The sequence below is a fragment of the Candoia aspera genome, chromosome 1, assembly GCF_035149785.1.
Source record: "Candoia aspera isolate rCanAsp1 chromosome 1, rCanAsp1.hap2, whole genome shotgun sequence".
Lineage (NCBI taxonomy): Eukaryota > Metazoa > Chordata > Lepidosauria > Squamata > Boidae > Candoia > Candoia aspera.
This window is the reverse complement of record NC_086153.1, coordinates 104878278-104906248: the sequence shown is the minus strand read 5'-3', so window position 1 is coordinate 104906248 and position 27971 is coordinate 104878278. Positions and strand designations below refer to the sequence as shown.

The window sequence follows — 27971 nt, the reverse complement described above, 5'->3', positions numbered from 1 at the left end:
TGTTTCAGGAAGTCATTTGGTAGTCTGGCAAGAGCCTTATATTTTCCTCTGTATTTTTTTAAAATGGGAAATCCTTTTAAATTATGACCTATGAATTGAACATCTTTGTATTTTTATCTCCTTTGCCACTATTTTTGCCTGCAACTACGTAAGACTAAAAAGAGATTGGTCAATCTCCCAAAGGGGGCTGGGGCAGAAGAAGCGCTGATTCCTCATGACATACATTTTAATGTTATAAAGCCAGGAGTTAATGCTGTAGAATTTCATTTTTCCTCCCCGCCGCTTTTAATTTCCAGAAAAGCAACCCAGATTGTGGGAGCCCTCTCTTTCTTACACAATATTAGGTAAGTAGTCACAGTACTTATCTGTTACACCAAGGAGGTGAAGCTAGAGTGTATAAACTCAAGAGAGCTTCTGGGAGATGAGGTTTCATACCTCTCCTCCAAACTTTTGTCTTACAGACTTGGCTATGCCACAACACCCACCCCTCTGAACAAGAAATTAAAACGGGAAGATGGCATGCTGCAAAGCAAACTCCAGCCTCCAGTATCATTTATAAGAGTTTCAGGACCTTTTGTGTGTGTGTGTGTGTGCGCCTTCAAGTCAGTGTTGACTTCTGGCAACTGCCTGGACAGGTACCTGCAGTTTTCTTAGCAACATTTTCAGAAGTGGTTTGCCCTTGCTGGCTTCCAAGGGCTGAGAGAGAGGGACTGGCCCAAGGTCACCCAGCTGGCTTCATGCCTAAGGTCGAACACTGGTTTCTAATCTTGACCACTACACCAAGCTCTCTTTCTTTTCCAGACCTTACCTGGACTTCATTAGCATATTTAGGAAATATAACTGGCAAGTGGCTGCAGCAGAATGTTGTTCAGAAGTGTGCCCACCTCTCCAGAGAAAAAAATGAGGGTGCTGGGAATCATTTGGGAAGGCTACAGGAGGTGCTGGAAGGCATCCTCAAAATTTTGCCTTTGTTAAGGGGGTATTTGTGACTGGTCATGTCCACCATTTGTGAAAGCATCCAAATATCCACTCAAAATATCATTTGGGCATATGGAGAAATAGTTGAAATATATTTTTGTATTTGCACATATGATTACTCCACTAACACTTGTAATTTTATATATTTTTCATAAAGTAATTAAATATGATTTGTTCTTATTTATACTGCAGGAGCCTAAATTTGACCTGTGAGGAACAAGTTTCTGACCAAAAAAAAAAAATGTTTGTAACACACAGATAAACCATGCAGGAAAAAAATTCCAGAAGGATTAATGTATGCATTGTGTTTATTTTAAAAGCACTATAGCTTTATTTTACATAGACACAAAGAAGCATTATATTTTAAATGCTTAACTCAGGCCACAATTTAATCATTAATTTAGAGGCAGAATCATTAATTGCTAGTAGCTATACTTCCAGATTACATGTGTTTATTTTGCCATTTTCCCCCTCCTGATATTTTATTATTTTTTTCTTTACACAAACCTTCAATATTACATTGTTTATCTTCACTAACTAATTCAATTGGTTTTAAGACACTGAGAGTTTTAAAATAATAGTTTTGAAAGAAGCTCAGTCAACTTAACTGAGAGAAGAATGGGTGCCATTTCAGGTAATGGCTACAAGTCTGGACCTCCTGTCCCCTCCCTTCAATGTACAAACTCCTAGCACCTTCATTTTATCCTGTTCTGAATTATACTAACTGTTAAACATGGTTACCGCAAGGATGCTGAAATAATCTGTAAGGTTCCATTGCCAACCAGAGTGTTCCTTGTCTACCACAGCAAAACTTTTCCCATATTCAGCAAATACAAATTGTACAAATTAGGCAGTAAGAGGAAAGGAAGAAGTGGAAGATATACAGGACTACAGTGCCCATCTGAGTATGGATGTCCATCAGCACTGCAATACCTTAAGGAGAATGCATGCTCAGAGGTGCATTCTTCCCTATTTCTAGGCTATTTCAGGCCTAACCATTTTGGACAATGGTTTATTGGCCCAAGCATGAAGCCTTTATATTCTCTCCCCCAGTGTGATCCTAGCTTAAAAACTACAATTAAAATATAAAGCAAACATTCTTGGTAGTTATAATGGGAAACAGTCACTTGTTTTTATTTTATTACAGAACTGTTGTATGCTGCTTATTCACCAGAATGTAAAGAGCACAAGACAAAGGAGAAATCATAATGCCTATTTTTGCTCTGATAAGCCAATACTTTCTGACCCAGGATTGATTTGTGTCGATCAAGTTTAGGGAAGTCTAGCATTGAACTCTGATGTGCATAAATACATTTAAAGAAAAGCTTATGTAAAACATAAGTAAAACAAGGCAATGATTTGCTAAGCCTATTATCAGCATTACTTAGGAGAACCTATGCAGACCTGTCTGGAGATCCGCCAATTTTTTCTACCTTGTGAAATTAGACATTTACTTTTGCAAAAGGTTGCAAAAATCCCTTAAGCCTTATTTCACATATGCTTGTAGATATCATCTCAGAAAACCAACTCTCACAAAATCTCAGCTGACACTAACATAGACTGATTCATATTTTGTTTTTGAAATCCAAACATGGGCTTGCTTTAGCCCGAACTAATGAGCAGATAGGAGGAAAAAAGTACAATACATCAGCTGATAAGTTTGTTAAATATATACAGTATTGTCCATTCAAAGGCAATTTTACATCCCATCATTTTCAGTGGGAGAATTAAGCATGCATTGTTCTTTCCCACTGAAATAACTGAGATGGCAAAATGCATAAGCAGGCTTGTACCATGTTCTATTAATGTTTTATTGCAATTCAGGCAAAATGAATGAGAACACTGGTTAAAAAGCCATTCTTTCAACATCTATCTAAACTGATAAATCTGCAAAATAAAAATGCATAAAGCAATGACCATTAAGCCAACAATCAACGCTACCAACATGTGAAGGTAAATAGATAATATATGTAATGCATTTCACATGAAGGATCTTATTTCATCTTGATAAATAAATATAGCTAAGAAGGAAATCAGCCTGTATTTTAAAAAGTCTGCCTTTCAATGTGATGATCTCCAGATGGCTGGTTTACAGTTAGAGGCTGTTGAGGTGAATTGGAGATATGTACAGTCTGGCTCCGTCCTTTGCTAATTTGAGGAGGTAGAATGCGAAATTGCTGGCTAGGTTCTTGGGCCATCTGCAGATGTGGGGTTGGATGTGGTGTTCCTGCCGCTATCTGAAGCACATCTGCTTGACTCTGATTGGCATGGAGATGTTCCAGAGCTTCCTTGGACAGTGTGATGACATGCATTTGTTCAGTCTGGGGAGGATCCATTGGGTCACTCACAATGCTGATATTCTGAATCTGGTCTGTGGGTTCTGGCTGGCCTGAAAGAAGCAGGTTCTGCAGCTGCTGTGATGGCTGAGTGAGAAGAGTAAGGCTGCCTGTGTGCTCCGTCATCACATTTTGGGAATCATCTGAAGTGACAACGCTAATGCCTTGATTATGGCTGGGCACAAAGTTTATGTTGTGCACTGAATCTGTAACCAGCAACTGGATCTCTTGTGGCCCAGAGGTAGAGAGTTGATACTGCTGCAGCTGAAGAATGTTCCTGACGTCCTCTGTACTGCTGCTGTTGGAAGCCGTATTGGCTTCCTGCAGCTGTTTCTCTTTGATATGAATTTTCAAATGAGACTTCAAATTGTCTAAGCGTGCAAACTGCACACAACACTCTGAACAAGAGAAAGGTTTTTTGCCAGTGTGTAAGATACAATGTCTCCTTTTGGCACTGGAATCTGAAAAGGATTTTCCACAAATACTACACGAATATGGCTTTTCTCCTCTAAAAAGGAAGACATTTGGATTGATTAGATATGCCAATACTTTGAGAAACATGGATGTTTTAAAAGACCCAAAGCATTATTCAAATATTACTGCATTACAACTGAATGCTACATGGATTCTCTTTCTCCCTCCCCCTGAAGCACATCAACTACCCAGTTAAGTGATATGTAAGTCAACAGAAGCCATCTTACTTTCTTATCATGTGGCTCAAATCATGACTGTACTGTAGGATGAAACTCTCTGAAATCCTATTACTGCCCATGATGCCTCAAGATGGTTGGTATCTAGTTTGCCAATCTCAAGAACAATTGGGCAGATGCACAGGTGTACCGTCAGACATTTTCTCCACCTGGGCATGTCTAAACCCACTGCAGCCATTCCGTTTCTAATCATGTTCCAATATGTCTAATCTCATAGAACGACAGTTACAGACTGGAAGAGAGATTAAGTTGCCAAGGGAATGTCATTAATATTTCTTCTATCTATATTGCCATCAGATACATTTAAGCTATTGTTTGGTAACAAGAAATTCAACCTTGGAAATATTCTGAGGATGCTAAAAAAACTACAAGGATTAGCAGGATCCTCAACCATATGTTGAGGGCAGTAGACAGTAGCTGAAAAGGCCTGATCTACTTCAGCCTGTCATTAAGGTGGCATAGCAACGCTCTTCTTTTTCACCCATTTTGGGGTCATATAGCTGATCCACATTGTTTTTTAAGTGCAGCTGAGATAATGAAGTGGAAAGATATTAACACAGTACATAGAGAAAAATTCCACACTTGGCTAATCACAATTTTTCTCCAACTCTATAGTTTCATATCCCTTTGCTACTGGGCTGTCAAAGACCATCAGGACTGCCAACTTTCCCTACTTTTGTAAACAGATGATGATCTGTAGGGGCCTCATAAAATACAATTTCCAGAGCTCTTTTAAAGACCACACTATTGTCCATTTCTAGTGCACATATGCCCTCAATCTGTAATGCCAGGCTTTACTTTTTACTAAAAGGTCCAACTTTCAAGAAGATAAGTTAAAACTGTATGCATTATTTCATCTATAATGAGAAAGAAAGACCAGAGTTCATTTAAAGCAGGAACCAATACAGGTAATTGATTTTTTGACAATATATATTCAATAATGTGACAGTGTTGGTACAAACAAATTTGGGCAAAAGACTAAGTACAATTTGCACCAGTGGTTAAAAAATAATTTCATTTTAAATATTCAGAATGGTGAAGATAGATATTCAGCTTAAAAACTGTCAGCATATACAGTAACATAATTTACTTGTACTGTATTTACAAACTATGCTCTGTAATTGCTGCAGGCAATAAAAGTGTTAATAGTCTCACTCAAAATATTTCCCATAAACTGGTTTCCATACAAAATCACAAAGAAAAAAAGGAAGGAGATACCTGTGAATTCTGATGTGTGTCTGAAGAGAGCTTTTTGCTGTAAATGACTTGCCACAGATTTCACAAGTGAATGGCTTTTCACCTATAAAAACTTGCTGGTTACTATAGTATCTAATTACTTCTTATTTAAAGAACAATTAAGAGAGTTAAACTTACAAGTAGACTCTAACTAATGTAACAATCTCAAATTTCATAATGCCAATTCATAGCTATTTAGTGAAAGGTGAACGGTCCCCTGTGCAAGCACCAAGTCATGTCTGACCCTTTGGGGGGATGCTGCTTTCATGACGTTTTCTTGGCAGACTATAGCGGGGTGGTTTGCCATGGCCTTCCCCAGCAAGCACCATACAGATCCAATGTTAAAGATCAGAATCCATTATAAGCTCATTTTTCTCTATAGATTCACACTGCTTGCTTGAATGTTCCTACCTAAATCATACATACTCCCAACTTTTCCTTCAGAAAAGAAAAGAAAGCAATATTACCTGTATGTGTTCTTAAATGTTTCTTTAATTGAGCTGTATCCATGAATTTGCGATGACACAGGATGCATTCTGGCAATGAATGACCTCATTATGTAAAATGAAAAATAAATAATCAATTATCTTTCCCAAGTGTGTCTATTTCATTTACTATTTCTGTTTTAACAGGTAGGTAGTTAATAATAAAAAAGCATGACGTTTACAATTCTAATGCAACTGAAACCAAAGTAATGCCACAACTGATGGACGCATTATAGGGAACATTAGAAAATTAAAAGTTGTTTATTGTGGGACAATGGCTCCATCAAATGTAAGGTGAACTGATGTCTGCTTGCGTGATGGATGTCTCTTCTTTCTCTTCTTTCACTCCACATATGCTCCAAAGTTACTCCCAGATTAGGGAGGTGTGTGAGGGATGAAGGAGGAATATCTTTTGGCAATGGATCCTGTTGTATCAGCAGATGGCCGCTACTGCATGAGTTGGTGCTCATTTAATACATTTGGTGCTCATTTAATACATTTGACATTTATATTTTTTCCAATATGATCATAGTAATTTGAAATATTACATAATTGAAACAAGTTTGACCCGGAACAAAATAACAGTAATAGCAAAGTGAATAATAAAGTGAATAATAGCAAAGTGAAGAGAATCTGACAGGTTGTCCAATTCACCACAGAACTGTTCTACAAGCAACTCAATTTCTCTTGCTTCCTCATATACAGGAATCAACCCATTAATATCTCTATCTTCAATCACAGTATCTTCATAAATTTTTGCTTATTATGAATTGCTTCCTTTTAATTGTGCATTTTCAGCAGAAGACATCCCCAACTCCTTAAACACTGAATATTTGAATTTTCTTTTATATACTATTAAATTACTCATATAATAATTCTGCAAAATTATCAGATGGAACTAACAGTGCGTTGAAACATTTTATGGAATGCACAGTAAACAAATGCTTATAGATCTATCAGTTATGATTCAATAATTAAAAGTATAAGAAAACCTCAACACTTCCTAACATGTTGTAGTATTCTCTTTAATTTATTATACCTGTGTGAACTCTATAGTGACTTTTAAGTTGCCTTCTCTGACTGAAGTATTTTCCACACTGGTCACAGGTAAAAGCCTTCTGGCCTGAAAAGAAAAGGGGGGAAAAGGAGAAAATATAGTCACTTATCTGTACTTGTGGTTCTCTGAGCAGCCATCTGTGAATTCACACCTAGGCATTCTGCTCCTGCATAGCAAGTCAGCTGAAATGTTCCAGAACGCAGCAACCCTGCCCATTACAAAGCAGGGCATCATCCAAACTCCTTAGTTCTGAAGACTGCCACAGAAGCTTGAAACCAAGGTGACTCTCCTCAGACCAAGGTAGGATAGATAGGCACATTGTATGAATTCTCAGATGCCATTCAAAGAACCACAGTAGCAGGTAAGTACAGTAACTACTTCTTTCTCATGGTATCAGTTTTTTTTAATTGTATGGTATAGCAGTTCGGTGTTCATGCTGTTTTTTCTTGCTGGGAAATCCTTGTGAGGTCCAGAAGCCAGATGTGTAGACTATTTAGCAGTGACAAGTCACGTTGCCCGGGGTGCACCACGAGGAGGCTAGTCTACGTTGCACCAAGTTGGGCTGAGAGAGTGACTGGCCCAAGGTCACCCAGCCGGCTTCCATGCCTAAGGCGGGACTAGAACTCACAGACTCCTGGTTTCTAGCCACTAGACCAAACTGGCTCTCAGTAATCAGTAATTCAGACATACTGTATGCAGGATTAGCAAGCATTCCTAACTTGAAGTGGGAAGATCTAGGATTGTATCAAAGTCAGCACTATTTGTCAAAAGCTGCATCACACTGGGATTGAAAATCCAACTAATGGTCCTTAATGAAACTACAGGTTGTCCTCCCTTAATGACCACTTGTTCAGCGACTGTTTGAACTTGTGATGGTGCTGAATGAGTGGTACTTATGGCCGATCCTCAAAGTTCCAGCTATCACAGCGTCCCACAGTTACGTGATTGCCATTTGTGACCTTCTTTGCCAGCTTCCTACATGCAAAATCAATGGGGAAGCCGGCAGGAGGTCGCAAAAGGCGACATGACGTCCTTGCTTAACAACCCACAGTTACTTGCTTAACAATGGCAACCAGGAAGTGCTGGAACTGCTGTTGTTAAGTTATGCAGTCACATGACATTGCGCTTTATGACTGTGTTGCTTAGCGATGGAAATTCAGGTCCCAATTGCCATCGTTAACTGAGGACTACCTGTAGAAGGCTGAGACTAGTGGACTGCCTGGCAAATGTCTGGCAGAAGACATCCCTCAGAAATGCCACTGATGAAGCCATGGATCTAATGGAGTGACTTCATAAGCCTATGAGATGAAGTGATTTAGTCAAATCATAGCAACTAAACAAGAGGACACCAAATTAATAGGGTATTAAGCAGGCACAGAAGCCATGTGTGTAAATCAGAGACCATGAACAACAGAGGATTACATAAGTCATTTTAAAGAATCATAAGAGATGTAACACACACTGGAAAACTAGATTATCATTAAGGACACCTAACAGCCCAATCACACTAACTAATCTTAGGAATGGAAAATGAAATATATTTACTCAGAAGTAAGTACTACATGATAGTATTTAACATTTTGTAACTGGACTTTCATTTACACAACATTACATAAGCAGATTTCCATTTATATCACCTCTGCGGCCACTACCACGTTCTCAAAATTTGCTTGCGAATGTTAACAGATCTTCCGCTAATAGATTTTGAGAGCATGTAACAGTTACAGGATGGATGAGGAATTTCTCCTGTCTCATTCTTGGAATAGAAATGGCAGTAAGCCCTCGATATTGACCAATGGAATATGGGTGCTACATCCAGTGTACCTCATTCTAAGGAAAACACACCTGGGACTTCTGCCATAACTGTGAAATTGACATAGAATTTATTCCACATGGAGAAGTCATGAGCTATAAAAAGGTTTCCACCAATGTATGAAAAGACCTATGTATGGATTAATGGAACCCCCATGAATAACAGCAGTACACCTCATAAAACCAGACACTAAGGATAAAATATTGGGGACAGCTATTATTTCCAGTCCCTATAAGTGAGTTCTCAGAAGCATCAAGCGTTCTGTTACTGAAATAATGCAGGAACACTAATTCTAATCCAGCCAGGCATTTTTTTTTCACTTTACAATTTTAGCCTAACGAATGGCTTTTGATCTTACCTGTATGAAGACTCATATGTTCCAGGAGGGAATGTTTTGTTGTTAAAGCCTTATTGCAAACTGTGCAAGTGTATGGCCGTTCCCCAGTGTGCATCCGCTCATGAACTTGGAGAGAGTGCTTTTGGGAAAAGCCTTTGCCACATTCACTGCATTTGAAGGGGCGCTCTCCTAAAAACAAAGTTGGGGCATTGTGAATGGGAAATAGACACTTCAAACAGACAGAGCAGCCCTTGAAATAATATGTGTCATTTAATTTAAAACAGAAGTAATTTTTCAATACTACTAGTTTGAAAATACAAAGGTAGCAACAATGATGGTAAAATAAATAAATAAGCAAGCAAGCAAGCAAGCAAGCAAGCAAAAGTGTAGTTTTAATAACTTTAATTCTAATAACACCAAGTTACTTTACAGGGAGATAGTACTATTGTTGCTGGAAGAACCAAGAAGACAAAACTGTTCCTTTTCTGAGGCTGTACTGAAATATATAACTATAGGATTTCCTAATTTACCACCCATCTCTCCTTAGGGGGGGGATGGGCGGTGGTAAAATTTGACAAATAAAAATAAATAGATAAATAAGCTAATTACTTACATGAATCCATAAAAATAATAATTACAGAGAGGTAAAGATAAAGTCTCCCAACAGCCAAGCTTAACACCTTAGGACTTTAGGGACAAGTCATCTTAATTCTCTTGGCAACAATACAGGAAATGGTTTGTCACTGCTGTTCTCTGAATGTTTTTTTAAATTTCTCTGTCCAGTCTATGGTTCAGGGATTTCCTAGTGGTCCTCCATTTAAATACTAAGCAGGCCTGCATCATTTTTTTCAGGTTTATACAAGGTCTGCTAAGTGCAGCCAGTCCCTGTGACTCAACATAGGCAAGCTCTTAAATTCTGTAGCACTGTGTAAATATACTATGGAACTTATATCAACTTATCATAAAGCAGGTGATGTGGAATGAGTAGACATTTGTGTGGGTGGGTTGGTGGGATCTGTCAAGTTGGTCAACCTTAAAAGCAAGACCTGTAGTCAAGCACAACAGGAGAGTAGAGGTGTTGTGGCACAGTGGATCTGCATCCATCTGTTGCTTTTGACAGAAGAGAAGTAAGAAAAGAAAATCCAGAGGAAACCACTCTCCGCAGAATTTATCACCTCAGACTGAAGATCTAGCATTTTATATATGCAAACCCACCCAAAAGTCTAATCATTTCACATCGCCTGCTTTATGATACTTGGTATAATTTCCATAGTACATTTGTACAGTGCCCCTGAATCAGATGAATGGATTCCTGAAAACAGTATTAGGGAAAATTAAGCTATATTAAACATAATTGTAACTATTTTGTCCATTTTATATCATAATAACCTAAAGAAATATAGCCACTGAAAATTAGGCGGCTGATTTTCAGTCACAGTTCTTTGGGATAAGCTAGGTAATGTACTTTTTCTACGAGTTCAGCTATTTGTAAGGTGAAAAATGTATATTTATCATTGTGAGAAGGGTTTTCAAAAATCATACTGAAGATTGCTGAGGAGATTCCAATTTCTGTCATTGCAATTTTAATTTAAAATTATAAATGTAAAAGTTGTTATTGTTTAAGCTACTAAATATCTATATATGAAAGGTTATCATTTCAATTAATAAATTGTTTTATATGAGCAAACCATGAGGCACAGAGTTTTGGGTGCTTCACCATTCACCTGTGTTATGCCACTGTTGCACAAGCTGCACTGGCTTCTAGTTTCCTTCTGGGTGCAATTCAAGGTGCTGGTTATCACCTTTAAAGCCCTGTATAGCACAGGGCCAAGTTATTTGAGTGACCCCCTCACCCTGAGGACATCTACCTGTCCCACTAGATTGGACAGGGTGGGCTTACTTCAGGTCTCCTCTATTACTTGTTGTTATCTGGTGGGACCTAGGAAGCGAGCCTTTTCCATAGCTGCTCCTACCCTATGGAGGGCCGCTCTCCTCCTTGCCTTCTGGAAGGCTGTTAAGATCTGGTTTCCCTCAGGTGTTGGGCCAGGATGGGAAGTGAGCCCAAAATCTGTGTTTTTGAGAAGATAGTGTTATGGTGTTTTAACCTTGTATATATTATTATTTCCATATCTGTTAGCCACCTAGATTATTTTATTTAATATGGGTGGCCATATAAATTTTTCTAATAAATAATAAATAAAAGTTTAAATTTATGTCATTTCCCTATATATTGGTTGATAATTTATACATTATATTAATCTTCCAATCACAGTTTAATAAACAGAAAGTAGATTGCTTTTAGTATTTTGCACAACAATCAAATGAAAGAAACTGCTCTTCAGTACTCACCTGTATGACTTCTTCGGTGGATAGCTAAAAAATGGTTATATTTAAAGACTTTCCCACAGTCTTTGCACTCAACTTCAGACCCAGTACGTTTTCTTCTCGCATTGGCCCTTTTTGTCAGCCCACTGTCCTCTTCATCACCAATAAGTTTATAATCTTTTAACTTGATTGACCGCCGTATCCTACGTTTGCTGTAACGACTCTGACTGATCTGTGTGTTTTGGCACTTAGGATCATAGTTCTCATCTTTTTCTGTTGAAGCACTGACCACAGCTTCTGTCCTACATATTTCTCTTCCCTCTCCACTTACAGGAATGAGTTCATTGGAATTTCTGTCTTCTACTGCAGTCTCTCTCTTTATCAGATTTTGCTTATTATGAACTGAGTTGTTCTCTTTTAATTGCACATCTTCAGTAGAAAGGGCTTCCAGTTTTTCTTCCTGAATGTTCTTCACTTTTCTTGGTCTTCCACGTTTTCGCTTTGGTGGATCTTCACTTTTCTTGTTCTTTGCTAAGACAGCTACTGCAGTTTCACCATTAGAAATGCCAGATAATGTGTTACTTAAGCTACAGTTCCTCTGTTGTTCTGTATATGCTCTAACCAGATCATTCACTTTGAGGAGATGAGCAGTCGCTAAAATTTGTTCTATACTTTTTTCACTAGCTTGTAAGCAGCCTGTGTAAATGAATTCCAATAGGACACCAAAAGCATCTGCCACCATCCCTTCCAGCATATAGATTGACTGGCCAATCTCGCCCTCTTCAACAAACATCATTGAGAAATATTCACTGCTGGCAGCAAGTAAAGCCTTATGTGCTTTAAAGTGAACATTTTCTACAATTAAAGTGATGTCACACAAAAAATCTTTTTTTCTCTGCTCCTCAAATTTAATCAGGATAGTATCTCTGTGAACCTTGGAGTGGATTGCTATAAGTTTCTCTGAAGCATTAGATACGACTTCATCCATCATTGCTAAAGGCAAAGGAAAAAGGAAAAAAAGAAAAGAAACTAAGATTCAAAGTGCTCCAGGACAAATGCTTATTTAAGTACATGGGGCATTTGCTGGTCTATTTGAATGGGACCACATCGTGCCCTGGATCCCCCAACTTTCAGAGTTACAGGCCAGTCACTGTAACTCTGAATTAAGCATCCTAAATAAAGGCCTCATTTAAACATCAACTTAACTTCAATAATTAATTAATTAATTAATTAAATTAATAGTTCAATAGCTTTAATAATAGAATAAATAAAAGTTGGTTCCAAAGTAGCAAAAAGCAGAACTCTATGACCGGATGCTCCCAAAGTTTGAAAGGGGAAGGCAGTTGTCATGAACCTACCTACCTTTTGTAATGCCTTATGCCTAGAAACTCTGCTTTGGGAAGGTAGGGGGATTCTCCAGAGAAACATGGAAAATGGCAGTACATTTCACCTCCTTTCTTTTAACGCATGGAAGCACGTAGTTAGCAGAGTCAGCCACAGAATAAGTCCTTTCATTTATGGATGAGAAACTGGGATCCAAATCTACTGGCTGCAATTTTAGCTCCATTCATTTGTACATTCATATAGCACACCGATGCACACATACACAAAGCAGGAGTAAGAAAGCAGCTTTGCATTAGAGCTACTAAGGACAGAATACAGTTGGTTACAACATTTAATAATCTGAATGTAATACATGCACATTACAACTTGACTTCTGATGAAATGGCCAATTATAAGTAGACCTCAGGATTTATTCCAAAGTATATATCTGTGAATACCAAGAAAGGGTTCTTTCAAATCAATAAAGGCAGCATTCAGATAGGATGTAAGTTGTTTTAGCATATTAGAGATAAGGTAAATAAAGACATAGTCTAGTGAGAAGCTGTACACATTCAATCCCTTTAAACATTTTTTTAAAAAGAGAAATCAAATAAATTTAGCAGAGATGAAAATGAAACTTGTAAGACAGATATTACCAAGATCTGATGTTTCCCTTTTTAATACATGGGATGATTACACTAATATTCTGGCCAATAGGAAACTGGCCAGTGATGTCACAATGTATAAGGAGCAGGTATAAAGCACCTCTCTTTGATTCACTATAACAGCTGTACCTTTTCCCATGCTTGCTTTGTATGCTGCTCTTGGCTATTTCGACATGTCTGGGAAAAGGTGTGGCTGCTTTATTGTTTTGAAGAAAAAGTGCTTCATACAGACTTCTGACTGATGCAAAGTGACTCTTTTGAGGGAGTTGCATAGCTGTTCTGGTTAGTATCACTGACATAAGCAGCACTTACAATAATCTAAGCTCAACTGAGCCTCACACAGAAATGTATAATTTTCTTCAAATAAATGCTGATACATCCACTTTTACTAAACCACTTAAGAAATCCTTAACTGGGCCTGTCACGTAAGTTTGTTTCCCAATAGTTTTGATAGATTAAACTAAACAGCATACTCATGGGCTACTCGTCTCATTAAGAACTGGCCTTTATCTCTTAGATAATGTTATATATAGTTTTGTGCCACATCCAAGGTTTTCTTTTCCACAGAATCATATTTCTAATTGTACTGTAATCTTCAGCATTGATTCAATGTATTGTTTACTATTTATAGTTCTGTCTGTGATTTGTATTATGTTAACCTAATATGTTCAATTGGGATACTTTATCTCTTTTTTCTTATACGTTTTTACATATTTCTTTTTTACATATACTTTACTCATTTATATTCTTTTAGATAAAATTTTAAAAATGGCCTTTATTTCCTCCCATGTTAAAATCCCTAGGAATATTAAAACCATCTATCATGCCATATTCAATCAGTTACTCTATCATTCCTTCCCTTTCAGGTTAGATTCCATATTGTATGACTTCACTGTTGAGTGAATAATAAAAATGAATTTTATTTTCTATAATGAGATGCTTCCCATACCTTTTTCAAAGCTTTTGTAGAAGCAAAAAGAAGACCCATTATAGAAATAAGGGCAAAAAATGACTGGTCTTTAAAAGCCATCGGCCTGTAATACATACTTCCCTTTGCTGTCATATTTAAGACACAACAAAAGAGGAGCCAAGAACTGTAAAGCAAGACAAAGTAGAGAGATAAGAAAATTAAGGGAGGAAAGATGAGAAAACAGCACCGGGATGCCGGGTCCACCGCCCCCCACAGGAGTTTCGTGCCTTTACAAGCTGCTCCACAGCAAGCGAAATTCAACAGGTGACGCTTTTTCGTCTCATCCAACTGTAAACTACTAGGTTTCAGTTAGTGAATTTCTGCCTCTTGAACACTCACTGAAAGTCCTGCCTTTCAATGATTGTTATTTACCAAAAATATTTACCAAAATAATGTATTTACCAAAAATAAATATTGATAGCGGGGTTATGCACCAGAAATTCCGGCCATCCCATCGTACATAAAGATGAAAGAAGAATCAGAGGAAGAGTTGCGACCTAAAAACGCCTCTATCATTTCATTAGTCTAATAATTGTCAACGGAAGAGCAGAGTCTTCCTCTGGATAATCTATTAGCTGTCCGGGAAAAAGGTCAGTGATGAAGTCGGACTTACCCTGGACTGAGAGAGCTCCAAACACCGAACCCCGCGACAGGCGGTTAAGCAAAGCAAAAGCATACGCCGGAAGCGGCGGGCGCGTACCCCGGAAGTAACGTCAACCCAGCCGAGGGAGTGGATTAGAAGGGAAGAGCACGGCAGTGGGTGGGGTGAGTTCGGAAGTGGGGGAAGCTGGGGTTGTTCTTTCGGTCGTTGCTCTTGGGCGACCGGCGGGAGATGCCGTCCAACCAGCGTGTTATAGGGTTATTCGAGGGGACAGCGTGCGATTCAGGTCTCCCTGTGGGTGGAAATCCCCTGGGGCTCTCCAAGGTGCCACCTTTTAGTTGTGGAATCCAGTACCAGACTTCGAATCAAGGTCCCTGGTATTGGAACGCCAGGCCTGGAAGTACAAGATAACTCCTGGCACTGAAATAAGGAGTCGGGCGATGCCCCATGGAGCATTTATAACCAAAATGATAGCGATAAAGCAACACTTCCAGTTCTCCCGTTTTAGCGGTTTTCAGGGTTTCCAGGCTTTTCATTGTGCTGACACCGCGCCCATTCATGGCATTTTACAGGCGGTCTTACTGAGGAAAACAAACGCAAAGAACAGAAACAGAAAAATTACAAAATGCTTCCCGATTGTTGACACGTAGATCTTTGGAAAAATTCTTAGCCTGGTATCCGAGTTGCACCTGAAATTTAGTCTGCTAAGACACATTTGAATGCTCGACTTTTTGCAGAATATCTCGAAAGAGGTTTTTATTTTACTGCTGTTTATATGCTGCTTCATTCTAAAATGGTTCTGTGCAGCTGAGAAAGTTGGTAATCAAACTGCTATATGTTTCCACCGCCAATTCAGCTACTGCCATAATAACCAGAACAGCACTGCAATTTATTAAACTAGCTCTTCACATTTTAGCTTAATGTGTTACACAAATCTGCCTGTATTGTTAGTTAATGGCTCAGTGTATCGGACAGACCAACTGGTTGTATTGACTAAGCTATGGTTAAGCAAACCACAACACAGCTATAATGGTTTATTCAATTGACTGACCCCTAAGCCTGATTAGTGCTGATTGAGAGAGCTCTGTGTCTGTGTTGACCCTACCATTTCAGATTAGAGGGGAAGTCATATAATTACTAATATTCAGGATTCAAATGGATGTATCAGCTTGTAATTTTTTCTTCTTTGTGTCTAGTTTTTTGTATGGAAGATTTATTTTTGAATGGAAAAAAGAAAAAGAGCCTTTTCCACTGCCCCCTGCCCTGTGGAACATCTTGCCCCTTGAGGCGAGGTTGGCTCCCACTCTTTTGGCCTTCTGGAAGAGCGTTAAGACTTGATTCTGCCAACTAGCTTGGGGATCCAAGAGTGGTAGGCAGACCTGGGGGTGGCTGGTAGTTTGAAGACACTCTCTTTGCCTTCTAGTTTTTCTCCTTTACCTTCTTGTACTTATTGTATTTTTATAATGGTTTCTATGATTTTCTATTTGTAAGCTGCCCAGAATTGCTTTTATAGTGAGATGGGTGGTGTGTGTGTGTGTATGAATGAATGAATGAATTAATGCATTCAACCATATGAGCCTCTACTTGCTGAAATGGTATAGACAGAATCATTTATCCATTTCAGTGAAGACACATCTCTAGCAACTGCTATCTTATTATCCACTGGGGTGAGGAAGACATGGCATAAAGAACAAGCCATTTGAAAAACCACTCTTTTTTTAAAGGCACTGAATATAATAACCCATTCAGAATTTTTCCAGCTCTCCATTCTGTCATGGGTAAATAAGGCAAAAAGATGCAACTGATTGTATTCCTTCATTATGTACAGTAGTATAGAGTTGCTGAAAAGATGCACACAATAGAATGAGATTACTCCCAAACTACCCATTAGTGTAAAATGAAGCAATTACTCATAGTTATTTAGAACTGAGGTGTGGAAAAAAACAATAGCAATGACCTGAATGTGGATTCTTTCAAGTAACTACATGTAGAAGTTAATATTTCACCAGTTACAAAAATTACAAAACCACTACAATAACATCTGAAAGCTGAGATACTATCTCAAATTTCATAAAACATACTTTACATTTAAATAAACACACTAAATGTTTAAGAACATAGCAATGGCAAACAATAGTGACTTAACAAATAGCTTAAAGCAGTTAGTTTTATTTATTTAATCATTGAAGAATATTAATATTTCCACAATTATAAACATATTTTTTTAGAAGTAGACTTAATTAAAAACAATCATTACTACATTCCTTGCAAAATTATTTAGGACTGTATGGCAATTTCCAAATAATGTTTGTAAGCTATCAGTTCTACAAACTGCATTTTGCAAACCATCCTATAGGAAGCTACAGTATTGCTTTGTTTAGGCTTGCAACCAGCCAGGGACATGAACTTACCTTGATCTAGTCTCTAGTTAGGCAGGATCCAGAAACAACCTAGTCTACTCATAATTTAACAGTCAAATATGAATATATCACTCTGCCATATTTAAGACTAATGAGAACTTGGGTCTACATCTTTGAGAGACAAAAAGATCTGTAACTTGTGGTCAAAGTCAATAGGTCGATTTTGAGGCTCCTTATAGTTCTTCGTCATTTTGATGCCCAGGTATGGGATAAGTTCACAATGGTCCATGAACCGTTCCAACTTCATTTTATACTTCTTTCGTAAATAATCAGGGCTGTTAGGGTTATATGCTGCAAGAAATTAAATACCTTTAAATATCCAATCCATTTCAGAATTCACATTACTGTTATTCTGATACCCAAAATCACACTATAGAATTATTTCTATACACAAATGCCTGAACTGTCTTTTCACTGAATCCATATTAATGATACTGTTTACCATGGGTGCTGACACTGACTAGAAATCCAGATTTTGGCTACAATGTTTAATGTAACTATTGTAATATGATTTGAGGGCTAAACAGGGTAGTTGTTTCATGTCTTTATCTACTCTTGTTCTCACTGGAAATAAGGAATGGATTGCACAACTTGGGATTTAAATAATTTTCCAAAGGATGCATGCACATACTATGTTTCAGTGCTTCCCATAAGTTGCTCCTCACTTTTGTTGTTTATTCATTCAGTCGCTTCTGACTCTTCGTGACTTCATGGACCAGCCCACGCCAGAGCTTCCTGTCGGTCATCAACACCCCCAGCTCCCCCAGGGACGAGTCCATCACCTCTAGAATATCATCCATCCACCTTGCCCTTGGTCGGCCCCTCTTCCTTTTGCCCTCCACTCTTCCTAGCATCAGCATCTTCTCCAGGGTGTCCTGTCTTCTCATTGTGTGGCCAAAGTATTTCAGTTTTGCCTTTAATATCATTCCCTCAAGTGAGCAGTCTGGCTTTATTTCCTGGAGGATGGACTGGTTTGATCTTCTGGCAGTCCAAGGCACTCTCAGAATTTTCCTCCAACACCACAGTTCAAAAGCATCGATCTTCCCTCTCTCAGCCTTCCTTATGGTCCAGCTCTCGCAGCCATATGTTACTACAGGGAACACCATTGCTTTAACAATGCGGACCTTTGTTGTCAGTGTGATGTCTCTGCTCTTAACTATTTTATCGAGATTTGTCATTGCTCTTCTCCCAAGGATTAAGCGTCTTCTGATTTCCTGACTGCAGTCAGCATCTGCAGTAATCTTCGCACCTAGAAATACAAAGTCTTTCACTGCTTCTACATTTTCTCCCTCTATTTGCCAGTTATCAATCAAGCTGGTTGCCATAATCTTGGTTTTTTTGAGGTTTAGTTGCAAGCCAGCTTTTGCACTTTCTTCTTTCACCTTCATCATAAGGCTCCTCAGTTCCTCTTCACTTTCAGCCATCGAAGTGGTATCATCTGCATATCTGAGATTGTTAATGTTTCCTCCAGCGATTTTAACTCCAGCCTTGGATTCCTCAAGCCCAGCATGTCGCATGATGTGTTCTGCATACAAGTTGAATAGGTAGGGTGAGAGTATACAGCCCTGCCGTACTCCTTTCCCAATCTTAAACCAGTCCGTTGTTCCGTGGTCTGTTTTTACTGTTGCTACTTGGTCGTTATACAGGTTCTTCAGGAGGCATACAAGATGACTTGGTATCCCCATACCGCTAAGAACTTGCCACAATTTGTTATGGTCCACACAGTCAAAGGCTTTAGAATAGTCAAGAAAACAGAAATAGATCTTTTTCTGAAACTCCCTGGCTTTTTCCATTATCCAGCGGATATTGGCAATTTGGTCCCTAGTTCCTCTGCCTTTTCTAAACCCAGCTTGTACATCTGGCAATTCTCGCTCCATGAATTGCTGAAGTCTACCTTGCAGGACCTTGAGCATTACCTTACTGGCATGTGAAATGAGTGCCACTGTTCGATAGTTTGAACATTCTTTAGTGCTTCCCTTTTTTGGTATGGGGATGTAAGTTGATTTTTTCCAATCTGATGGCCATTCCTGTGTTTTCCAAATTTGCTGGCATATAGCATGCATTACCTTGACAGCATCATCTCGCAAGATTTTGAACAGTTCAGCTGGGATGCCGTCGTCTCCTGCTGCCTTGGTATTAGCAATGCTTCTTAAGGCCCATTCAACCTCACTCTTCAGGATGTCTGGCTCTAGCTCACTGACCACACCGTCAAAGCTATCCCCGATATTGTTATCCTTCCTATACAGGTCTTCTGTATATTCTTGCCACCTTTTCTTGATCTCTTCTTCTTCTGTTAGGTCCTTGCCATCTTTGTTTTTGATCATACCCATTTTTGCCTGGAATTTACCTCCAATGTTTCTAATTTTCTGGAAGAGGTCTCTTGTCCTTCCTATTCTATTGTCTTCTTCCACTTCCGCGCATTGCTTGTTTAAAAATAATTCCTTATCTCTTCTGGCTAACCTCTGGAATTTTGCATTTAATTGGGCATATCTCCCCCTATCACTGTTGCCTTTTGCTTTCCTTCTTTCTTGGGCTACTTCTAGTGTCTCAGCAGACAGCCACTTTGCCTTCTTGGTTTTCTCTTTCTTTGGGATGTATTTTGTTGCCGCCTCCTGAACAATGTTGCGAACTTCTGTCCAGAGTTCTTCCGGGACCCTATCTACTAAGTCCAGTCCCTTAAATCGATTCCTCACCTCCACTGCATATTCCTGAGGGAAATTAGTGAGCTCATATCTAGCTGATCTGTGGGTCTTCCCTAATCTCTTTAGTCTGATCCTAAATTGTGCAAGAAGAAGTTCGTGATCAGAACTACAGTCAGCTCCAGGTCTTGTTTTTACCGACTGTATAGATGACCGCCACCTTTGGCTGCAAAGGATGTAGTCAATCTGATTTCGGTGTTGTCCATCTGGTGAAGTCCATGTATAAAGCCGTCTCTTAGGTTGTTGGAAGAGAGTGTTCGTTATGTAGAGTGAGTTGTCTTGGCAACATTCTATCAGCCTATGTCCTGCTTCATTTTGTTCTCCCAGGCCATGCTTACCTGTAATTCCAGGTGTCATTTGACTGCCCACCTTAGCATTCCAGTCTCCCGTGATGAAAATAGCATCTCTTTTAGGCGTGTTGTCCAGTAGGTGCTGCAGATCCTCATAGAACTGCTCTACTTCAGCTTCTTCAGCATCTGTGGTTGGGGCGTATATTTGGATCACTGTGATGTTAGATGGCTTGCCCTGAATTCGAATTGAGATCATTCTATCGTTTTTTGGATTGTATCCAAGCACTGCTTTAGCCACTTTACTATTACTTATGAAGGCTACTCCATTTCTTCTGTGGTCCTCTTGTCCACAGTAGTAGATCTGGTGGTCATTTGATGTGAAGTGGCCCATTCCAGTCCATTTCAGTTCACTGACGCCCAAAATGTCTATCTTTAATCTTGACATCTCACCAATAACCACATCCAATTTGCCCTGGCTCATAGATCTTACATTCCAGGTTCCAATGGTGTGTTGATCCTTAGAACATCGGATTCGCCATTCACCACCAGCACGGTCGGCTGCTAGCCATCCTTTCGGCTTTGAGCTAGCTGCATCATCACATCTGGGGCTAGTTGAACTCCTCCTCTGTTCCTCCCCAGTAGCATTTGGACCATCTTCCGACCTGGGGGTCTCATCTTCCGATGGTATACCGACATATCTCTGGTTGTACTGATCCATTTAGTTTTCATGGCAAGAATACTGGGGTGGGTTGCCATTACCTTCCCCAGGGATCGCATTTAGTCTGACCTCTCTGTCATGACCGTCCCGTCTTGGGTGGCCCTTCACGGTTTAGCTCATGGCATCATTGAGGTGCTCAAGCTCCAGCACCACGACAAGGTAACGATCCTTTGCTGAAGTGATTCTCACTAGATATTTATTTAGCTATTTTTAAAACTTGTACTCATGTATTCCTAGGAAGACCAGCCCATAGCAATTTACAACATTAGCTACTGTAGTGGGAACTTCTAATATGGAGGAGTTGCTATAAGAAAACTGCTGGAAGGAAGGAAGAATGGATTATGAGTGTCAGGCACAAAAATAGTTCAAATATTTTTCAGATGTTTTTCTACATACCACCTTACAGGCTAAATCCATGTTTAAAGGCATGAGACTGCTACTCTCATTTTTAGTTTTTGGATGCAGTCTATACAAGGAGTGAAAAAAAATTACAATCACAAACCAAAACAATGAAAAACAAAAACAATTGTTGTGCAAGTAAATCCAATCATATTACACTGGATTTAACTCTTGGAATGGAGAAAAAATTACTGAGGAGTCAAGAGGAATTTCTTTTCCCTTCATTTTCTGTTCTGTACTTAAGAGAGAATGAATTCTTACAAATTCAAATAAAATACCTAACATGTCTTACTTCTTAACAGATTCATGTGCAACCACACTTTTGATGAAGTCACATGAAAGCAGTAGACCAACTCTTAAATTCATTTTTTCCCTTAATGATCTGCTCCCTAGCCTTCATTCTACAGCGTCTGTATTGCCTAAATGTTCCTTTGCTTCCATTACTCCTGTATGGATATGATGCTTTCATTATGCAGAACTTAATTATCTAGAAGTCAGCATTTAAACTGACATGGCTAAAATAACCATTCATTTCCATATACAAGTGTACTAATCCTTCCCTGCTCCCCTCCCTTAAATGAGTCTAAAAGTAAACTAAAATTAAAAATAACAGTTCTGGAAAAGAAATACATCTACTTGAAAAGAATGTTCTTTTTTACCTATTAGCAAAAAATTATTAATAGTTTTCTTTTTTGACTAATTCTGATGTCCATGCTCAATCTAAAAATTTTATACAGTTATTAATGATATAGAAGTACCCAATTTTTTACAACAAGAGTGCTCCTTTTCCTTTACCTTTTAAATGATAGGCTATGAATAGCAGAGCAGTCCTTTTCACACTCAGGAATGGAAATTTTGGCTTTAAGCAACCAACTGCATTCATTGCTTTTATTAGTGCTGTAGCCACACCCTTTGGGATAAAATATTATTAATGTTAATTGTTTAGTATCATGATGCTATTTCATAGATATGCTTTATAACGCACATGGCTTGGTACTGAGCTTCCCTGTGGCTTTGAATACTGTTTCTGAAGTACTTTGAAATTTGATTTTTAAAATTACTTTTAGATATATGTTAAAGAGCTGAATGTTGGGGGTTCAGAAGCCTGGGTCCAGATTTTACAGGCTTGGCTAATTTGAGTGGAAGTCAAACAGGATAGCCAAGGAGGGTGACCCTAGTGTATGCAGATTCAGGTCCTAGGGGACTTAGGAGATAATTTTGTATAGTTAATGTGTTTGGTATTATCAATATGCAGATTTTATTTGATCACAGAGTCTTAGCTTCTGGAACATGTGCAGCACATTTCTGTGCATCACAAATCAAAACTGGAGTCTCAAAATCAAAACTGTTTAAAAAAGAAAGGTGTACAAATAAATGAGAAGAGTTAATGAAAATGATCAACAACTTTTGCTTTAGAAAAATTGTTCTATGAGTTTTAACATGTCTATAAGCATAGCTGATACTGATTAGAATCCAAATAAATATTTAAATTTGACTATAAATAACAAGAAGAGCTAAAAACCTGCTCAAGGTATCCAGTCAGAGGAAGAGCTGTCAACAATATAGGTTCCTTTAAGGGGGGAAGCTTAAGTGGAAGCTTCTGATTCCAATATTTTTCTGGTTTTCTAAGAATACAGAAATGAGAGGTTAGCATATATAAACCTAGTCCAATCAATATTTAGATATAAAAATACTTAATGCATTCCGTACCTCATAAACTTCTGAAGTTTTTCTTCATTGTCAAAAATATATAGCTTTTTGCGATAAAGGACAGCATATTCAATGTTCCCAGGTATTAGAGCTTCATACCTCAAAAGAAAAGCAGTATATATTTTTTGATTTGCACCCTGGCTTTCTGCTTCAAATTGTGACAGGAAGTTATCCTTAAAATATAAAGCCCTTAACATCATTTTAGGGCTTTAAAGAGAATGATTAGCTTTCTGAATTGAGATAGATATGCACTGGCAACCAGTGAGCTGAGATAAAAGAGAAGTCACATGCTTCAAGTAATTGGTTCTGATCAAAACTTTAGCCAGCAAATGTTTTTGAAAGGGTTTATTTAATATTTTCAACCAGCAATGGCTTTCAAATCCTTTTCAAAAGTTGTCCCAATTAAGTATATTGCAAGCACCCAACCTTTCTATAGCAAACTTTGCAGTCCTGTACCTGTCAGCTCAGAAATCAGTCCTGAGCTACTGTATGTATGATCATAGCAAAACTTCAACTTTTTCAGGAACAAAGAACCACTACCAACAGACCCAAAGCATTTCTGAATATAGCAGCTGTACAAGAATCCAAAAGTACTTCTGCAAAAGTACCTCTGAACTGTGAACATGATTTTTCAAGAATTAATCTACATGATCCCACATCCTTATAACCCTAAGATTATCCAGGAACATTTATACTGTATGTATTACAGTACATTACAGATATCATATAATGCAAGGTACAGTACAGTAAGGTATACAGTACATTATAGATATCAGGCACTGATTTGATCATCTTTGTGATATGTGGTTGGCCAAAAATCCGTGAATGGAAGATGCTTTAAGTATACAGGAAGAAACAATTTAGAATGCAACATAGTTTAAAATGCATCTCAAAGAGAAGACTGAATTTTGGATCTTCTGTTAAGTCAGCAGATACACCTGCATTATATATTTTGTGAGACATACTAATATTTACATTTCTTTAAAAATAAATCCTTCAATGCAAGATTAAGAAAAAGAAAGAAAGAAAATCTTCAGCTGCTTCATAAAGCACAAACAAAGTTTTATCATTTATCTTTTTAAGATGTTTACGGTTTTATGGTTCTATATGTCTGTCCTAGGCTTGCCTTAGATGTTTTAGTTCTGGTTATTTTTGCTTCAGTTGATGCTCTTAATTGCTGTAAAACACTGACAATCTGATTGATTGTGTTGGATATAAATCTGATAATTTTTTTTAAATGTTGCTTTTTGACATTACATTTAATGGAAATGACAATGCAAGTGTTTACCTTTGCTTTCCATTGAGATAAGTGACTGGGCAGAAGCCTTGCATTTCAGCTTGCATGGGAAATAAAGCTTTCACATCTGCTGCAGTCAGCCTTTTTGGTAATTTATTTGGGAAAGGAAGAGGATAAGGTGCTAATGGGGGAACATATAATTCTGGCGTTTTCAGGAATTTCTGCATTGAAAGAAATAGTATATTCATAAGAAGAAACATACTTTAAGATATGAAACAAAATGCTCATGAACCTACTTACTTTGTGACAGAATGGATGTTTCTTTTTTAACTACTGTCTATCTTACTACAGAATATTTCTCATCAGTCCTTTGATAAGTGCTCTACAGAATGACAATATAGTGTATCATTTAAGAGGATAAGATCCAATTATCGGGAGGGAGGGAAGGATTCAAGAATTACTAAAATATACAAGAAAGGTAGCATAATAATTCTGAAAGTAAGCTTTGAGGACAGGGAGATGGTTTGATAGGGAGGCTATTTGATGCAAAGGGGAGTGCTTCATTATCACTGTCCCTTCCAGAAACCATCATTTCATTTACTGCTTTTATTTAGTCTAAAAAAGCATGCAAATGCAATGTTAAAGTACAACTGGTATTACATCTTAACTAGTGGCATTGTATTCTTAAAGCTCAGGAAAACAAAAAAGATAACATCACAGTACAATTCAGCGAATAAGCACTGTGTATAGCCATTACTATATAATAATATTCCTAAGCATTCAAGTATATCTCAGTACATTAATCTGATTGCAATACTGCAGGAAGAGTTGGAGACTGGGATTAAGAGACAATAATTTGCCTAAAACCACCCAGCATTCTGGGTGGGTGGGTGCTGGGATCCCATAGGGGCTTCTCCACTGACTTTACGTATGCCATGTGAGGTGAAAGGAAAACACCAGCTTCGGTGTAAGCCACAGCAGCAGAGTATGGGGCTCTTAGATTCTGTTTTTGTTTTCAAACCCTGTCCCTGAATGCTCAAGAGACTGGGGAGAATATACTTCAGAAGATTCTCTACATCTTTGGAGAGTCCAGTGTTTGCTGTTACTTGCTAGTCAGCTCCCCACCTCTCTGACTACAAGGGTCTCTGCCACACTGCGATGCAAGCAAATTTCAATCTGTATAGTCCTATCAAGCCCTACAATCTCTCACAATTCCTTGCACCAGTATCTGTTTTCCTGATTAATAATATACATACTTACTTCTAACTCCTGCTGTCCAGCCATTTTGTAATAATGTCCTCGAAATTCTGCAGCAAGCTTCAGAGAAGGAGAGTCAGAGCAATCAATAAGTTCTTCCCTTTCTGCAAGGCTCACTGGACAATATTGCCCAAACTCTCCCAGCCGAGAGAGCAATTCATTTGGCATGATACACATATCAGCAATACTGGCAGCTTTTCCTGTTAACAGTTGAATCTTGTTTAGCTGTTCCACACTTGCTTCTAACAGTGGTACAAAGATTCCCCACTAACATTTTTATCATGCTGTGACCCTGTGATGTTGCTTTCATCTCATCCTCTGCCCATGAATAAAATAAATTTAAGCTATCCTTACTGTACTGGTGTTAAAGTACATTTCCCCTTCTATGCCACCCAAAGGCAGTCTCAAGGTCTGCGAAATCTGTTAGGCTTACTCATCCATTATCTTGGAAAGAAGTTGGTGACTCGCAGTGACTGGAAACAGAGAACATGGAGATGGAATAGGGACTGGCAATGGGCACAGCAAGTTTCAGGCCACTTTCATTTTTGGTCAATTTAAGGGTGGGTGGAGACCACTTCAACTGTACAGTTGGCAAAAGACTCTTAGTATGCTTCTTTAATATTGCTCCATATAATTTTTTAGAAATTGAAAGTACCCCTCCTCCATCAAGATAACAAAAAATAATGGGCCATTAGTTATTAATCAGATATAATTCACAATGTAAGAAGCTTGAGTGTTTAATTCCATTTTCCTGCCTATAGGGTAGAAAATAAAGATATATTTGATAGTAATAATTTGTGTCATATAAGAATATATTCTCTCTCAATTGCTATATGGGTTGCACATTTCATATGGGGCAGAAGGAAGGATATGTATATAGATTTTTTATATTATAAATGCATCATTGTAATATAATTATAAAAGCAATTATGAAAACTGGATGGATTTAAATTCTTTTGGCAAATAGCATCTGGAGAGATTATGAACTTCCTCAAAATAATTTGAAATTCTCTTTTTAAGTTTCAAATGACTTGATTTTTATTTTAAGGTGAACTCAATTTCAAGTGTCATATTGTAGATTTAATTTCTTTGACAAAGACCTATTCATTTAAAACAAGACTTTCAGCTTACCTTGCCGTATTCTTTCCAGGTATAACTGGATCTGTTTAGTGACTGCTTGAGTTTCCTCCCAGATTTTGTTCCAGATCCACCATTTGCTGTGAGATCCATCAATTACATACCAGTTCTGGTGCTGTTCCTCATAGTATGGTCTGATTTCTTCAGTTTGTGCTCTGTAGCAGGAATTCTTGATGGAAAGAATATGGGAGCTGTCATGCAGTGGGTAGGGAGGTCTGAGAAAACAATTTGAAGACCCATTAATGCAAAACTTCAATAGACTGCCATAAAAAGTGTTCCATTGTAGATTACATTGATAAAGATTGTTGACTGTTGCAGTAACAATGATAATGATCATACTTTTAAATTCAGCACAATTTCCTCTTTCGCCTCCTGTTCTCACTACTATGCCTCCTCCCCCCAATTTTTTCTGGAGAGCACTCTAAAAGTCCAGGACTATTTGGAGGGCTTTATGAGATGAGTAGCAGAGGATTCTCTTCTATTATGGCAGACATGATGCAAGGACTGTATGTGGCTCCTAAACCTCAGAGCTCCTTGAGTTTGTTGTTTGTTGTTTATTCGTTTAGTCGCTTACGACTCTTCGTGACTTCATGGACCAGCCCACGCCAGAGCTTCCTGTCGGTTGTCAACACCCCCAGCTCCCCCAGGGATGAGTCCGTCACCTCTAGAATATCATCCATCCATCTTGCCCTTGGTCAGCCCCTCTTCCTTTTGCCTTCCACTCTCCCTAGCATCAGCATCTTCTCCAGGCTGTCCTGTCTTCTCATTATGTGGCCAAAGTATTTCAGTTTTGCCTTGAATATCATTCCCTCAAGTGAGCAGTCTGGCTTTATTTCCTGGAGGATGGACTGGTTTGATCTTCTGGCAGTCCAAGGCACTCTCAGAATTTTCCTCCAACACCACAGTTCAAAAGCATCGATCTTCCCTCTCTCAGCCTTCCTTATGGTCCAGCTCTCGCAGCCATATGTTACTACGGGGAACACCATTGCTTTAACTATGCGGACCTTTGTTGTCAGTGTGATGTCTCTGCTCTTAACTATTTTATCGAGATTTGTCATTGCTCTTCTCCCAAGGATTCGTCTTCTGATTTCCTGACTGCAGTCAGCATCTGCAGTAATCTTCGCACCTAGAAATACAAAGTCTTTCACTGCTTCTACATTTTCTCCCTCTATTTGCCAGTTTTCAATCAAGCTGGTTGCCATAATCTTGGTTTCTTTGAGGTTTAGCTGCAAGCCAGCTTTTGCACTTTCTTCTTTCACCTTCATCAT

At 38.4% G+C, this 27971-nt stretch overlaps 2 protein-coding genes across 2 annotated transcripts in view; both read right to left on the bottom strand.

Moving 5' to 3' along the window:
* Positions 1-1268: 1268 nt before the first annotated feature.
* On the bottom strand, positions 1269-14933 carry ZBTB24 (zinc finger and BTB domain containing 24). Its single transcript, XM_063311257.1, has 7 exons — positions 14849-14933; positions 11302-12270; positions 8974-9141; positions 6785-6868; positions 5728-5811; positions 5243-5324; positions 1269-3822 (listed from the first exon to the last, which is right to left on the bottom strand). Exons 2-7 carry the CDS (start codon positions 12266-12268, stop codon positions 3024-3026), a joined length of 2184 nt encoding a protein of 727 aa, XP_063167327.1. The 5' UTR covers positions 12269-12270; positions 14849-14933; the 3' UTR covers positions 1269-3023.
* A 2091-nt stretch (positions 14934-17024) lies between these two features.
* Positions 17025-27971, bottom strand: part of AK9 (adenylate kinase 9) — an 88822-nt gene continuing 77875 nt past the window's right edge. Inside the window, exons 31-37 of the mRNA XM_063296485.1 lie at positions 26698-26918; positions 25570-25766; positions 24361-24530; positions 23073-23171; positions 22885-22987; positions 22158-22272; positions 17025-17547 (exon numbers count right to left, since the gene is read on the bottom strand). Coding sequence (XP_063152555.1) covers positions 17345-17547; positions 22158-22272; positions 22885-22987; positions 23073-23171; positions 24361-24530; positions 25570-25766; positions 26698-26918 — 1108 coding nt within the window. The 3' untranslated portion in view covers positions 17025-17344. The remainder of the gene's footprint in view (positions 17548-22157; positions 22273-22884; positions 22988-23072; positions 23172-24360; positions 24531-25569; positions 25767-26697; positions 26919-27971) is intronic.